The following is a 14,440-nucleotide window of genomic DNA, read 5'->3' as shown; positions in this document are numbered from 1 at the left end:
CACCAGCTGTATGCACTGCCCTTCAACAAGCAATGGTAATAAACAGTACATTAATCCCTACAGATCCATGCAGAGGGCTTATATATATGATGTTTTTGCACATGTATTTATTAATAACAAAGGGACCTGACCAGAACCAGAAAACAAAGGCCTAAACAGGTGAGATCTAGCCACGCTAAAAGTTGCAGGTGGCTTTGTTTTCCTCTGTGACATCATTATTACGTGCATTTATGAAGCAATAAACAGCATTTTGCTCATTATGTTACACCATGGTCATAACAAGGAGTCTGGATTACACCTTGGTAATAAATGCGTGAATGTGCGTTTATTTTTACATTTGCCCCAATTAGCATATTTAATTGGGACACGTTTTTCAGAGGTATCGCATTACTATACAAAAGGGTGCGATTTAGTAGTCGTGTTTTTGCACCTTTTCTTGCGATAGATGCAGTTTCTGTGACTCGGGTGTCTCAGCAATAGTCAGAGTGGAGATGCAGGGGCTCCAAGAAGGGCTGAAAAAACAACAAAGCCTCGTTAACAGGTACTGACCAGGAGCGGTTACAAACATGCAGCTGTAGCCAGATGTTGGGCATACAGGTTACTGCCCGCCCTGATCGATTATGAGGGTACTGACCAGGAGCGGTTACAAACATGCAGCTGTAGCCAGATGTTGGGCATACAGGTTACTGCCCGCCCTGATCGATTATGAGGGTATTTTTAATCCATTTATCACGTGCACTTTACAACTTTTAATTCTGGTCCTGACGAAGCGCCAACGACCCTTAAGGCGACGCAGGCGCGAAACATGTTGACCTATGTCTCTATACCCAGGCATTGTATGCCACTGGGGCTAGATTTTATTTAGCAGTTAAGTCTGCTCAGGGTACATGACTAGAACAATTGCTGCATTGTTACCCATTATAAATTTCACTTCACACTAGCACGCATTTTATTACCCTATTGACCCACCACACACAACCCTCCCCGCACACCCGCATGCACCATCCGGCAGTCCTACAAAAGATCTCCGATAAAGAGACCCTTCGGGGGGACCCATAGGGGATTGCAGCGCCGGCCCTACGAGGAGCAACTACCCGATGATGAAGCATGACACCTTTCGAGGTGTGTGAGGGCAACAGAGGACACAACATGTTTTCCCTGTTTTCTGTGGGTCCCCTTACCTAGGGATTCTGTTTCTTCTCCCCTTTTCTTTCCTTTTTTTCATATATGGGTGACATTAGCACCCTTATGCAATGGTGACTTTTTGCACCCTGCATTAGGAACAGTGTCCCCTTTTTTGGTAATCAGAGGTATCGCATTAACATGCCTCTTGCTCCTTTAACTATTTATGAAGCATAAAAGCCTCACATTACCATTCAACCACGGCTGACCCTTCATTTAATAAAAATATAAGATAGCACCACTCACTGCATACTGTGCAAATGGTAAACTATGTTACCATATTCCCATATGTGGCAAAGTTTCTATGCAACATTGTTTTTTTTGCCATAAGTTCTTTTGTTATGCTATGTTGTCAAGTTACATCCTGATGCTCTCATGGTTTGATGCAGTACAGGACTCTGAGGCTCGGCTACTGCGTAACCTTCCCAGACGGGCTTCGATCGGCACGGTATAAAGTGCACCTGCTTCCGATAAAGTCTGTCTTCAAGGCTCTATGCTATTGTTACAGGGTCTTTAACAAATCAGGTGCCAGCTATCTTCACCACTTCATCAAACCCTATCTCGCTCCCACCCTCCAGTGTCTGAGGTCTTCAGGGGCTCGGCTGGCTGAAGTCACCACAGTTGAGAAAGCGCTGGGACACTTCTGCCGAAGTAGCCGTGCGCTTTATACATTATATTATTATTGTGTTAAAGCTTACTGTCCAGCATTCTTGCAGGATTGGGTATTGCAGCGCTTTTAGCACTTCTGAGAGGTCCAAAAATAGTAAAATGAGTGTGCACCATTTGTGTGCTCTGAAACAGCAATGCTTCACAGCTGCGCTTCTCTGAGCACTCCTGTGTGGGTGCAAAAGCCACTGTTGATTCTTGTATGGAGACAACGGAAGGAAGGACGACGCTCTCATTCTGATAGTAAAGCAGAACAAATCAAAAATCAGCCCCTCCAGCTGCCCAGGCAGAAAGCCAGTTTCCCCTTTTTGGCGTTCACTTATCCTTGAACGTTTTTATATTTATTGGATATGAAATACTTTGTGCATTTTCTGCTTCCCTTACTGTTCATGTTGCCAAAAATGCAGTTGGTCTATGTGTGTGCACCAGTCTCTATCTCCAGGTCATACAACAGTGTGGTTCACCGCCATCAAGATAGCACGGTAGCCAAAAGAAAACTTCACAGAATATACAGAAGAACAGTGTAAGTCGCACAGCCATTAAGGTCTGCGAAATGTGCAAACAAAGCAATACATTGATCTGGAGCCGACGGAGGGAGGGAGGGAAAGTGAAAGCGCGCCATGCGCTCCTTACTGCTGACACCATGCAGGGTCCCCGGTAGCTTCTGAGATGATCTGGAGCCGACGGGGGGAGGGAAAGTGAAAGCGTGTCATGTGCTCAAACGCCGCGAGCCATACACGTGCACATAGCCTGTCTGGGCGCGTGCTCATCTCCTGTCCCCCTTTGGAAGTTAAATCGACAACAATAGAACTCGCAAGCGTTCAGCGCATGCGCCGCGTCGCTAGGCGAGACCTGAACATGATGTGAATGAATGTTAAAATGAGTGCCACTTTGTTTGTCCATTCAGGTATCTATGACTGCGTTCCGTGAAAAAATGCACATTTGATCCTCGTACAGAAGTGTTACTTCAGTGTTTCCACCTGGTATTTAATGGTACATCACGTAGAATAATCCAATCTATGTTGTCTTCTACATGTTCTGCATCCATGGCATGCCAGTAAGGGACTGTCTGTTACTTTGTCGCTCCTTTAGTTTGATGTTTGAAAATCCTACTTAGAACTTCTGAACTTGTCCCACCAATATACAGTTTCTTGTAAAAGCATTAGATTGAAAAATGCAATTTCTCAGTGAGCAAACGTCTTGGTGGAAGCACGAGGAAAAGCATAATACTTAACGTGGTGCTATGCCAATATTATGCTGATTTGTTTCACCTTTGTGTGTAGAAGAGATCTTACAGGTGCCTATCGGATGATGAGTGACTTCTATAGACCAAAGATTGTTACAAGATGCAGTTACTTTGGAATATTCTTTTTTTAACTTTTGTTTCTCAAAAGGCTAAAAGTTGAAATGTATGTCGCTTCTTTGTCCTTCATCTACTCCGTTTTGCTCAATAAAGTCATAATCCCATGCCCTCCTGTACCTTTCTTTACAATATTCTTGAGGTAGCCTCTTAAACCTAGTTGTGTGGTAAAATGAGAAGTGTGCCTCTAATTGTTTAGAACAATTACTCTGTAATCTGTTGGACCATTGAAACAGAAGATTATGTGTTAATCTCAGTGGATGATAAATCCTTTAGTGTAGCATTGTGTTGCTTTTTAGAGCGAACGTGACCTATCCGTTTGTGCTGGACTGCTTCGATTGGAGCAGGTCTAAAACTGATTTGGATATGGCTATAATGGTGAAAACTAAAAAAACAACGGTAGTAAAATGTTACTAGGGTTGTTACCAGCCGCGGCCCGTGGAGGGAGTTGCGGTGGGGCAGACAGGCGGGCGGGGGAGGGGCAGGGTGGGGGGTGCTACAAACCGGAATATGGATAATTGGAGGTAAGTAAACAATTTAATAAATAAAACGAATTTCGCAGCGCGCCCTGCATCGCAAAATCTCACCCTGCCCCTCCCCCGCCCCACCTTTCTGTCCCACCGCAACTCCCTCAACGGGCCGCGGCTGGTTGTTACTAGTGGTTCACATTCATTCCCGCATGCTCATCCATCACTTGATGTCAATTTCAATTCAAAGAAGTCTTTATTCGATTATTACATTATAAAAGACATGCATCACAAATTACAATAACTAAAATACATGTGTTGTTTTTAAAATAATATAAAGTGGTATTAAGACAATCTAAGACCATATTAAATCATTTATACAGAACTTCATTTGAAAATTATTTTAAAAGGTTACAATAAATCCTTAGTTAAATAACCATAGTAGTTCGAGCACAATAGGTAGTTACACATTTACACACAGTCAATGGAGAGCCTATGGTTTTAGGCTAAGGCCTAAGTCAAGTTGATGAACCTTGCTCTTAAGATCCAAGCCCATCCTAAGTATTTCGCTACACCTGTTCCAATTACGGGCGACAGATCTGACTTTAGTATCCTACTAGCATTTGCTGCTCAACGTGTGCCCAGGCTTCTACAAACTGGTCTTAACCCCTTTAATCTAGGGGAACATACAGCGGGCAGACAAAAAGAAAATGATTTACACTTTCACCCTGTCCTGTGCACCTAGGACAGTGCCCAGTCCCACCCTTACCCCACGTTTTGGTGAACTCCCTTAAAGGCAGGGAACCGCATCTATATTGATGAAATAGTTTACGGTCCAGGGGCTTGGTTATAGCATCCCAGTATTTTTCGAGGCAGGGGACATCCTTCATAACAACGAATGTACCAGTAAGGTTTCTAACAGTCAATTCCGAATGTCTCTTATCTACAACCCAGTCCCAATATTGTAACTTCAAATCCTTTTTGGAGGGGAAGGTTGCAGTAACGGGGTTTGACCATAGTTCACCTTGCCCCAAGGCACACAAGGTAGTTCTTAAGTCTTTGAACCAACCTATGTTGGAGGAGCCAGGAAGATCCCTAACCTCAATACATGCTCTTGCATAGAGCTGGAGTTCGGGCGTTGTCCAAAGGCGGCGCCAGAATGCTAAAGGTCGCAATCTGGCTAGGTCCTCCACAGGCTGACACCCAAGATCGTACAGGAGTGGAATCCGTGGTGTTGACTGTGGGAGACCAGTGGCCACCCTAAGAAATTTATTTTGAGCAGCTTTCAGGGGATCCAGGTTACTGTAGCCCCAGAGCTCCGCCCCATACAAGACAGAGGGTAGAACTTTCGTTCCATAAATCTTCATTAATGGGGACATGGGTCGGGTAAAGGAGTTTTTATATTCTTTGAGCAACGCTCCTCCTATCTGCGCATGCTTTAATGCCAATAGGTCAACCTGTTGAGACCAACTAAGGGTCTCGCTAAACGTAACTCCCAGGTATGTAAACAATTTAGTCTGTTCCAGGGATGTGCCCCCCATTGGTAACCCTAGCTGTAATCGGGGTGTGTCCTCTTAGTACCATGAATTTTGTTTTTGACACATTCACCTCGAGCTCATGCTCGCTGCAGAATAGTTCAAACCTTGTTAGGGCCTGTTGAAGACCCTGTCTGGTCTTGGAAATTAAAAGGGTGTCGTTAGCGAACATGAGCAAGGGGATTTTCATTCCCGCCAGGGACGGAGCATCAGTGGGGTGATTGGCAAAATAATTGGTAACCCCATTTATATATAAAGAAAACCGGGTAGGAGCTAAAACACACCCTTGCCTTACACCTTTAGCAACTGGAAATCTACCCGTTACCTCCCCAGGTTTCCCCCAGCGTACTTGGGCAAAAGTTTGAGCATGTAAATTCACCAAGAGGCGTACAAGAGAAGCTGGCATACCCAGCTTCTCTAGACAATCCCACAGCTTTGCCCTTGGGACAAGGTCAAATGCAGACCTTAAGTCCACAAAGGCTGCATAGAGGATACCTTTACCAAGGGTGACAGTCTTCCAATAAAGAAGAATAAACCGAAAAGCCTGGTCTAAGGTGCTCACATGGGACCGAAAGCCAGCCTGGAGTGGTGTAAGAATGTTGAACTCACAAATCCAGACCTGAATCCTGCCAAGAACAAGGCGGGCTGAGATTTTTTGTACCGCATCTATAAGGCTGATCGGCCGGTAGTTGGAAGGAACCGACCGATCGCCTTTCTTGTAGATTGGCAGGATTTCTGCCCCAAACCAGGACTCGGGGACCTTAGCACCAGAGGCTAGAGCATTAGTCAGATGGACTATATAAGGGATCCAGAGATCCTGATCATGCTGAAATAAATCAGCTGGTATGCAATCAGGGCCTGGTGCCTTGCCCCTCGGAATGGATTGCAAAACATGTTTAACTTCACAACTCGTGAACTTAAGAGGAACAGCAAGCGCAAGACAGGGAATGTCAACCTGGGTACTACTATAGTTCCTAAATTGTTCCTCAAAATAGCAAACCCACTGATGTTGGCCAACCGATGCAGGGCTAGGGCGGTCTTCCTGGGATTTACCCCATTTTAGTAGATGCCAGAACTGTCGCATATTCCGAAAGCTACATGCTTCGGTTAGTGATAACCACCGTTCCTCATCCCAGTTGGTCTTGGCTTTGTACTTGGTGTCTTTATAAGCCTTCCTACAAGACCTAATTTGGCTAAGGTTCTTTTGCTTTATTGCTTTAAACAAATCCCCGTGAGTCCGACGACACTCCTCGTCAAACCAGGTTATGGTTTTCAGTTTCCCCCTCCTACCCTGCTTGGAGATAGACTTCACAAACAGCTTTTTCAACTCCAAGAATGGACTAGTGTGAATGTTAGTAATTATTGCATTGATATCATCCTGTGACTCACAATTAAATATTTCTTCCAGGGAGTTAGATACCAGAGATCTAATCTCCTTACGTGCCTCTACATTAACTGAAATTTTTGGCCAGCGTACCCTTCTCATATCGTTACTAAGTACGACTTCATCCTGAACGACATTTGGCCTAAAACTCTCGGACCCAAGAAAACTATGGTCCCTTAGTTCCACCACCAGCGGGTCATGATCACTTTCCGGGCGGGTCATGACCACCATATCCTCAACTGCAGCCCACAGCTTCACATCGACTGGAATATAGTCAATACGGCTACTGTGTCTGCCGTTGCTAAAGGTATGTCTACCTGTCCTGTCTGAACGCACTCTACCATTTAGTGCTCGCAGACCCTGGTCCAGGCACAACCCTTTAATAAATGTAGCGGATTGTGTCCATTTTCCAATCGGGGATAACTCAAGCTGGGGAATCCCCCAGGTCATATCTTCAACCTCGGTGAGTGAGCCATCATCTAAACTCAGGGGTTCAAAACAAGAATTAAAAACCCCCGTCACAACCGTGAACCCGTCTACAGATGCACCTGATAGAAATTCGTCCAGAATGTGGAGGGTTGGAGAGACCCTTCCGCCCTGGATTCCCCTAACATATATATTAATCAAAAGAATGTTAAGGCCTTTAGTAGATCTTATACTAACCATTAATATATCAGGGCTATCAATTGGTACCTCCTCCACTCTGACGCCCTCTTACTGACGAACCCAGGTAGACAAGCCTCCCATGGCACGCCCTCATGTCTCAAGTAAATCTTTAGTTCGCTGTTTAGCGATAAAACAAAATAAAAAATTTGTACAATATTAACAATGAGAACTTGATCAAAAGATCAAAATTCAATAAAAACATACAAAGGATACAATAAAGGACCTAAAGTGCAGTGTGCTTTACTTATAAAATAATATCCCACGATCCTGCATGAGTTAAAACATTGGAAATAAAAAAAAACAATTCATATATCAAAACAAATCTCTTACTAATAACCAGAGAGCATCTTAAAAAATTAATACCAGCGCAAGTGATACGCCCTGAGACAAGTTTTTGCAGGAATATAAGAACTACCTTATATTGTCTAATATTGGCTTACCACAAAATTGGGAGTAGGAAACGCTTCTATGTGTAACCATACAGTGAACAAAAAGCGTAAAGTGCAATCTACTTTGTTTAGAAGCATTGTCACAGGGCCACTTGAAGCCTCATGTGAAGAGTTCTGCATTCAGCTGTTTTGCGAAAGGAGATAGTTGTAATGTGCTCTCAAGCACATGCTGAGGGCATTCCAGAGCCTGGGCCATAAACCTCCAAGGATCTACCCCATATTTATTTTTCCCAGTTATTTGTCTCTTGGTGGACTGTCTGTGAATTGGTTGTCTAGAGGGTCCTGTTTGGCCCATAGTGTGTGCATAGGCTTCTTCCTGTATCGCGGTCCTTCCTTTCAGAACTCTTGATGTATGAAGGGGGAAGACTTGCTTCTAGTGCAGTGCTTTTGGAGAGATATTGTTTCTTCGGATTGTAGACAGGCCTCGTTGTGTTTTTTTATTTTTTTCTGCACAAGTAGTAGCCTGTCAATGAGCTTGCTTGGCACGACAGTATAAACAAAGCTGCAGTTGTTGAATCTTTGCCAAATCCAGTCTGTATTTGTTTGCAAGAGTAGTAATATTTTATAGAAGCATCGACAGATAGTTGGCTCCTTTACCTTCTAAACTGAAATGAAAGGAGTAGGAAATCTCTGCATCAAGGACCATGCCAAGGGTTCTTCCTTCTTGGGGTGATGCTGGCTTTCTTCTCAGGGATTGCGGCCAGCCAAATGTCATTGTGTTTTTTTCTGTATCACATAGTTCTAAGGTCTCTGCTGTGAAGCCAAAAAGGCCAAGGAGGCTGTTCAACTTCAACAACAGGTTTTATGTAGGCCTCTTTTTTTATTGTGTCCTTGTCTCCAGCTCTGTTGCCAGTCTTAAATGGATCTGTGTGTTGGCTGTGTGAATCTGGTGCTCCACTTGGGTGTGTTGGGAGGGATAGGGCAGTGGTCGCACACACATGTTAAATGGTATTAGTGAGAAAGAAGGTCTCTGTTTGACAATCAGAGAGGCCTCCATGTGGAGGACTCCGTTCATCTGTCCTGATCAGTTGGCTGCTGGAAAAGAATGATAAAGTCCACCCAGTGACACTCCGTGATAATCCCATCTGCTACCTCAGACACAGGGCTTTAAGTGGCTGGGTCCCTACAGGTCTCAGACCTTGGAGTACTTTAGAATAGACATTAAAACGAGTCCCTATTGGGTCCTATATTCGTGCCCTTAATTTTACTGTAAAAAAAACCACTGACGAATTCTGAACAATTAATGTAATAAATGTTGAGCCAATCCACGTCAGTGATTTAGTACGCGTTTGTTTCACGTTTTACTGAATCTGGCACTCCATCAGAGCGTTAGCTATTCCCATTATGTTGAGTTTTTGTATTTTTTTTTTACATTCACTGAATTACTCTAGTGTAGTGCATACTTTGAACTGAGTTGCCTCTATGTTTATAAAAGCCACAATAGAGAGCTCTGGTGTTCAGGCACAAAGCATTGCTAGTTTCTCGCATTGCCCGTCAGTGTGTCAAAAAGGTGTTCAGAATACATAGTCATCCAATCCTTGGCTTCCAGAGTGCAGACAGACAAACATTGACAAAATCAATAGTCCATGCTGGTTTTAGGTGTTTATCAGTGGTTGTGTTATATAGATCTGGATGCAATAACAGACAGCTCAGAGAGACACCAAAATACCGGTCGGGTGGCACACTATGGGAATCACAGAAATTCCGTTTTCGTGTTTAAGCCACACTGGTAACTACATAGGTCCACTCGCCCCTTACTTCTTCATCCCAATAAACGCCTTCCTCACGTGTATTAGTATCATGCAGTTACCTACAATATTTGACCCAGCATAGAGGTACAGTACAATACTGGAAGCCCTAGTGGCATTTTTTATCAGGTAGTATGGAGGCCCTTTTGTGTGCTTGCTGTAGAGGCTACAGATAGGTTTTACACTCCAGTGCTGTGGATTCACTGACTGAGCACGCTCAGAAGAAGCACATTAAACATTGGTAAGGACTAAATCGAAACAATCCTTATGTCGGTCAGATAGCATCTTGACAGACGCACAGTATTTGAATTTGCTTGAGCACAACAAATCTCAGCAACGACGCTCAATATCCTATGATTCTGGGCAAATCACTTAATTTCCCTGTGCCTAACAAAAATGAATGTGTCCATCTGTCACGAAACTGGTGCTCATGTAACGCGCTCTCATACATGAGTTCGCGCTATATAAAACTCTAAAAAATGTTTTTTTGAAACAAACAGGACTATTTAGTTGAGTATTTGCTTTACATGTAATGGCTTCTGTTTTGCCTCTACAGTGGTAACAGCGACTGTATGACAGAAGTGGCCCTTCCACTGATGGAAAACCTCACCATCGTTGAGCAGCCTGTTAACCTGACCAGCCTGACAGAGAAGTACACTAAGAGGGCAGTGCAGTTCATCCAGCGTGCAAGGTAAGGAGGGTAACAGTGAACCAGCCTATTGTGGTTTAACTGAACGAGCCTTTAAAGTGAAAACCTTTATAAAACCGAGGCATGTCTGTTTCCGGGTGTCTTTCTAATGGAAGAGCTGCTATTGTTCTTAGTTTTCAAGTGTGTTTGTTTCTGCAGATGATAAGGCTAAACTGCTGTGTTTTCTTGCGGCGAAAGTGCACCAAGTCAAGAGGGGAGCCAGGCAAGAGGCGAACATTTACATGCACATACAAAATCCGGACACAGGTTAAAAGTACATTCTTGAACAAGTAGACACCAAACATACACACACACAGCTCTGCCCCAACCTCTCATATTTTCACTGTATATCCTACTGCACCATTACCAAGAAGTACTTTTTAATTGAAGAAAATCCCTGAGCCTACCTGTTTGCCACGTTGTCTGGTACATCCAATGAGCACAGTGGGTTGTGTTCAACTACTCTTTTAAGCTCCTTACTACGTGAGGACCCTAAGCTCTACCACATAATTCCAAATGCTTTTCGGAGGATCTATAAGCCAACTGATGCATAAGGGACTTACTTGAAGGACCCAACTTGCTGATCATCAGGTTTAGACACTTCCTTTGACAACAGTAGCTTAAGGTGGAAATATTTAGTGAGGGGCGCAATTACGGTATCCCCTCAAAAATGCTTGCCTTTCTGAAAAGCACCAAAAAGTGAAAAATGTTCATTTGTCCTGAAAATAAATCCAGTAGCAATTCTACAATAGCTCTTCACGTCCCATGCATCTTGGTAGTGGGCGGGTAATTTACAAATGTCCCTCAGTGGTAAAGTAGAAAAGCCTGGTTTCCATTTTATTCACATATTCTTGATAAAAATGAAAAATCTAAAGTGCTAGTCGGAGTCACCGGATTTTTCGACTGCATACGTTCCCTTTCTCAAAGGGAATCGGCTACTCAACCCATTCACTTTCTTCTGTCCCTTACAGAGTAACACCCACAACACCTGTGACATCCTACTCAGTCGATTCCTCAAGGGCATGTTGCATACATATTTAAGTTCATTATTGTATTATTTATTTGTTCATGTTTTGTTTGCATTTAGCAGGGAATGAATGCTAGTAAAAAATGCATTACATTCACACCTAAAATCAACAACCTTAACATGCAGGGCTCTAAGTGGGCCGGGTCTCCAGGGGTCTGAGCACCGGCAGTTTTTTAAAAGGGGCCTCGAAACGGGTCTCTATCGGGCTCTGTTTTGTGCGCGTCACTGCAGTCCGGAAAAAAGAGCCAGGGCGCAAAACAGCCCGATAGAGACCCGTTACGAGAGAGCAGGCACATTGGTGTGCGCTGCCCACACTGCTCACTTCTCACGAGCAGAGAAGTTACGGCATTACGTCATGCCAGGTGAGGGTTGTGGGGGAAGGGAAATCCTTTTAAAGAGTCATTTTCTTTCTGGATTTCCCTTCTCTTTCTGAAACGCATGAGCAGCAACATTGTGGTAGGTTCACCAGGGCTTTAATTGGAAGCGTTTTCAATATTACATGTAACAAGCCATAGTTGCAGCTTATTTATTTTATGCAACTAATAACAATTGACAAAGCCAATAGTCCTTACTTGTTGTAGGTACGATGTTACTTGTTGTATCACATACCTGGATGCAATGGCAGAAACAGCAAAATACAAGTCGGGCGGCACACTATGCAAAACACAGATTTTTAGCATACGTGTTTTAAAGCCATGTCCCTAATTACACTGCCACGCCCCTTTGAGAGACCCCCCAGTTTTTTAATCCCACTTAAAGCCCTGTTAACATGGATTCAAATACTCCCTCCTGCATCAGTTTGTATTGCTCTATCCTAGACAGTGCTTAATTTGAGCCAGTGTTTTCCAGTGCTCGGAACCTGCACTTGATGCTTAGCACTGGTTCTTGAGACAATCTTCCATATGGTGGCACTGTCTGTCAAATTTGGGTGTGAGTTCAACAGCTATTTATCAATGTAATATACATTAACAATCACTAATACGTGCCACCTACCCGATTCTTATAGCTTTGGGGGCCTTGAATAGTATGACTTGTCACACTTGCAGGAGTGTGATGGTTAGTAGTTGTGTTGGTACAGTAACTGGCAGCGCTGACAGGGTCAATGAATGCTGCAAACTGCTGGGTCCTCCTGACGAGAGCCCTGGCACTAATTGTTTTAGAAATTAACCACTGGTCCTACATGACATCTTGATATTTTCTGTGACTCTGAAACATCAAGAACATGTGAGTTTGGTGTCAAGAAGACTTTAGCAACATCATTTGTCTCATTAACCAGAGAAGTTTGATTTTGGGAAGCAAGAAGTTGAGTCTGATGGATTCAGATTGAGGACTTTCCATGGATCAAAAGAAGGTTCCAGTTAGTCTGGAATGGCCATCACCTACTAATGTTGAAGTCACTCAAACGTTTCCATAAATTTGCAAATTGTCCACCATTCCATAGGAATTTTCCTGAAATAACAGTTAAACTGATAGCGCTATGAAGGTTTCACCTTTTTTTCTGTCTGCACGGATTGCATCAAAAGTCCCCCCTAAACCCCCCCAGGTATTGTGCCTGTGGTTTCTGAACCTATTGATTATTTGAAACAATTACAGAAACATGACAACTTATTTCAGAAAGTTGTCTCTGTTCCAAGATCAAGGTGAAAGAACATGCAGATACATTAAGATCAAACTACACCTACGTTGTGGTCCTCTGATTTTTTTCCTGTTCGTACATTATTCCATATAATACAAAGTCACACTGTCACCTTTCCCACAAACCACTTACAACCTCTTCATATGAAAGAGCAAGCATGTTTGCAAACATGAAGAATAAAAATAAAACCTCCAGCGCAAAATTAAACACATCAAAAATATGTTAGATATTTGTTGCAAACAGATATTAGAAACAGTTCAATACAAGTCTTTTAAAAAAAATGAAAGCTGTAGTGGCTCGGAACGTGGAGAAACATGCAAAAAGATTCAAGCTTTTTCCCTAACTATCCAAGGAGTGCAAAAATAAACATGTTCTCGCTGCTTGTCTTTGTGAGCTAAAAATTATAGCAGAAGAATGAAAAGCAATGTTCAGTTTTCGTTGCTTTAAACAGCTGCTTCAATTATGCTCCATGATATGACCTGCCTTTCACCTCGGCTGCTAGCTTTGGCAGCAGGCATTATGACGCCAGAACTCAACTGTAATTACTTATAATAGTCGAGTGCTTTTCTTTACAATCGGTGACTGGGTGTGTGACAAGTTGCAGATTATAAAGAAATTAGAGACAAGCAGTTATACAGGGATTACCGAATCCCATGTATTATAACGTACTTTTACCACTCTGTCCTTCTCCTGGCTCCCAACCCCTTCTCGTTTTTCTTGATTTGCAGAGTTTGATGTCAGTGTGTAGCAAGAAAAGTATCCAGTTAGAAAGAAAGGAGGGGTTACGACTGGGGATGAGAATTAAGGAGAGAATTATCATAACAGATTTTATCAGATGGAATAGGGAAATCCGTGGAGCAGTGCTTTGATTTTTATTGTTGCCGCAAAAATGCCAGTTGTGAAGAGAAATTTGAAGTAATGAATATCCGTCAGTTAAAGATATTCCACATGCTATGTAGATACTTCTTATTTTAATATTAATAATTAGACTACATTTCTACCAAGTGACCCTTACTGTGTCGTTCCTACAAATTGCGAAACAGGATGATTAGACACTGAATTCCTAGTAACATATTTCATGACAAAATGTAGATTTTAGCGCTCAACAAAATGTCCATATCAGGGCTTATTCAAGCTTTCTTTTGATACTGTTTGGCCAGCGGACAACAGGTAGCTTGGACCTTCACCTATTTTTGCATGCCCCCTGTGCTTGAAAGTTGAATACATAATTCAATTGTGTATGCATTACAAGGTCTTAGATTATTTGAAAAGGAGTACCGATTTCAAAGTTGCTCTCTGAATAGGGAGCCCTTAAAATATGCCTTGCACAGACAGGGTTAAAAAATCCTTAAAATGGCACGGATCGTTATAGTTCCAGATTCCAATTTGCCTGAGATTTGGAATAACACTCGCCCTTACCTTTGAACCATACCAATTTGTATCGTAGCCTCTCCGTGTTTTTTTACTGTTTGAAGCGCACATGTCTTAATCAATTACAGTTTCCTTTCAGTAGAGAAGCCGAGTCAGCATTGCCTGCTTTGGGACTTGTTTACTCAGATGTTCCGGGAACATCAGCACAAATGACAGCCCCTGCGCGACGGGCTCTGTTTGCTGCGGGTAAACAGCCTTTCG

At 43.0% G+C, this 14,440-nt stretch overlaps 1 protein-coding gene across 1 annotated transcript in view; it reads left to right on the top strand.

Moving 5' to 3' along the window:
* ARSG (arylsulfatase G) overlaps positions 1–14,440 on the top strand; it is a 902,795-nt gene that overhangs the window by 82,376 nt on the left and 805,979 nt on the right. Inside the window, exon 5 of the mRNA XM_078654296.1 lies at positions 10,014–10,148. Within this exon, the coding sequence (XP_078510422.1) occupies positions 10,014–10,148 (135 nt within the window). The remainder of the gene's footprint in view (positions 1–10,013; positions 10,149–14,440) is intronic.

Source organism: Lissotriton helveticus, chromosome 7, assembly GCF_964261635.1.
Source record: "Lissotriton helveticus chromosome 7, aLisHel1.1, whole genome shotgun sequence".
In the NCBI taxonomy this organism is placed as follows: Eukaryota; Metazoa; Chordata; class Amphibia; order Caudata; family Salamandridae; genus Lissotriton; species Lissotriton helveticus.
The sequence above is the reverse complement of the archived record's forward strand: the minus strand, read 5'-3'. Positions and strand labels throughout refer to the sequence as shown.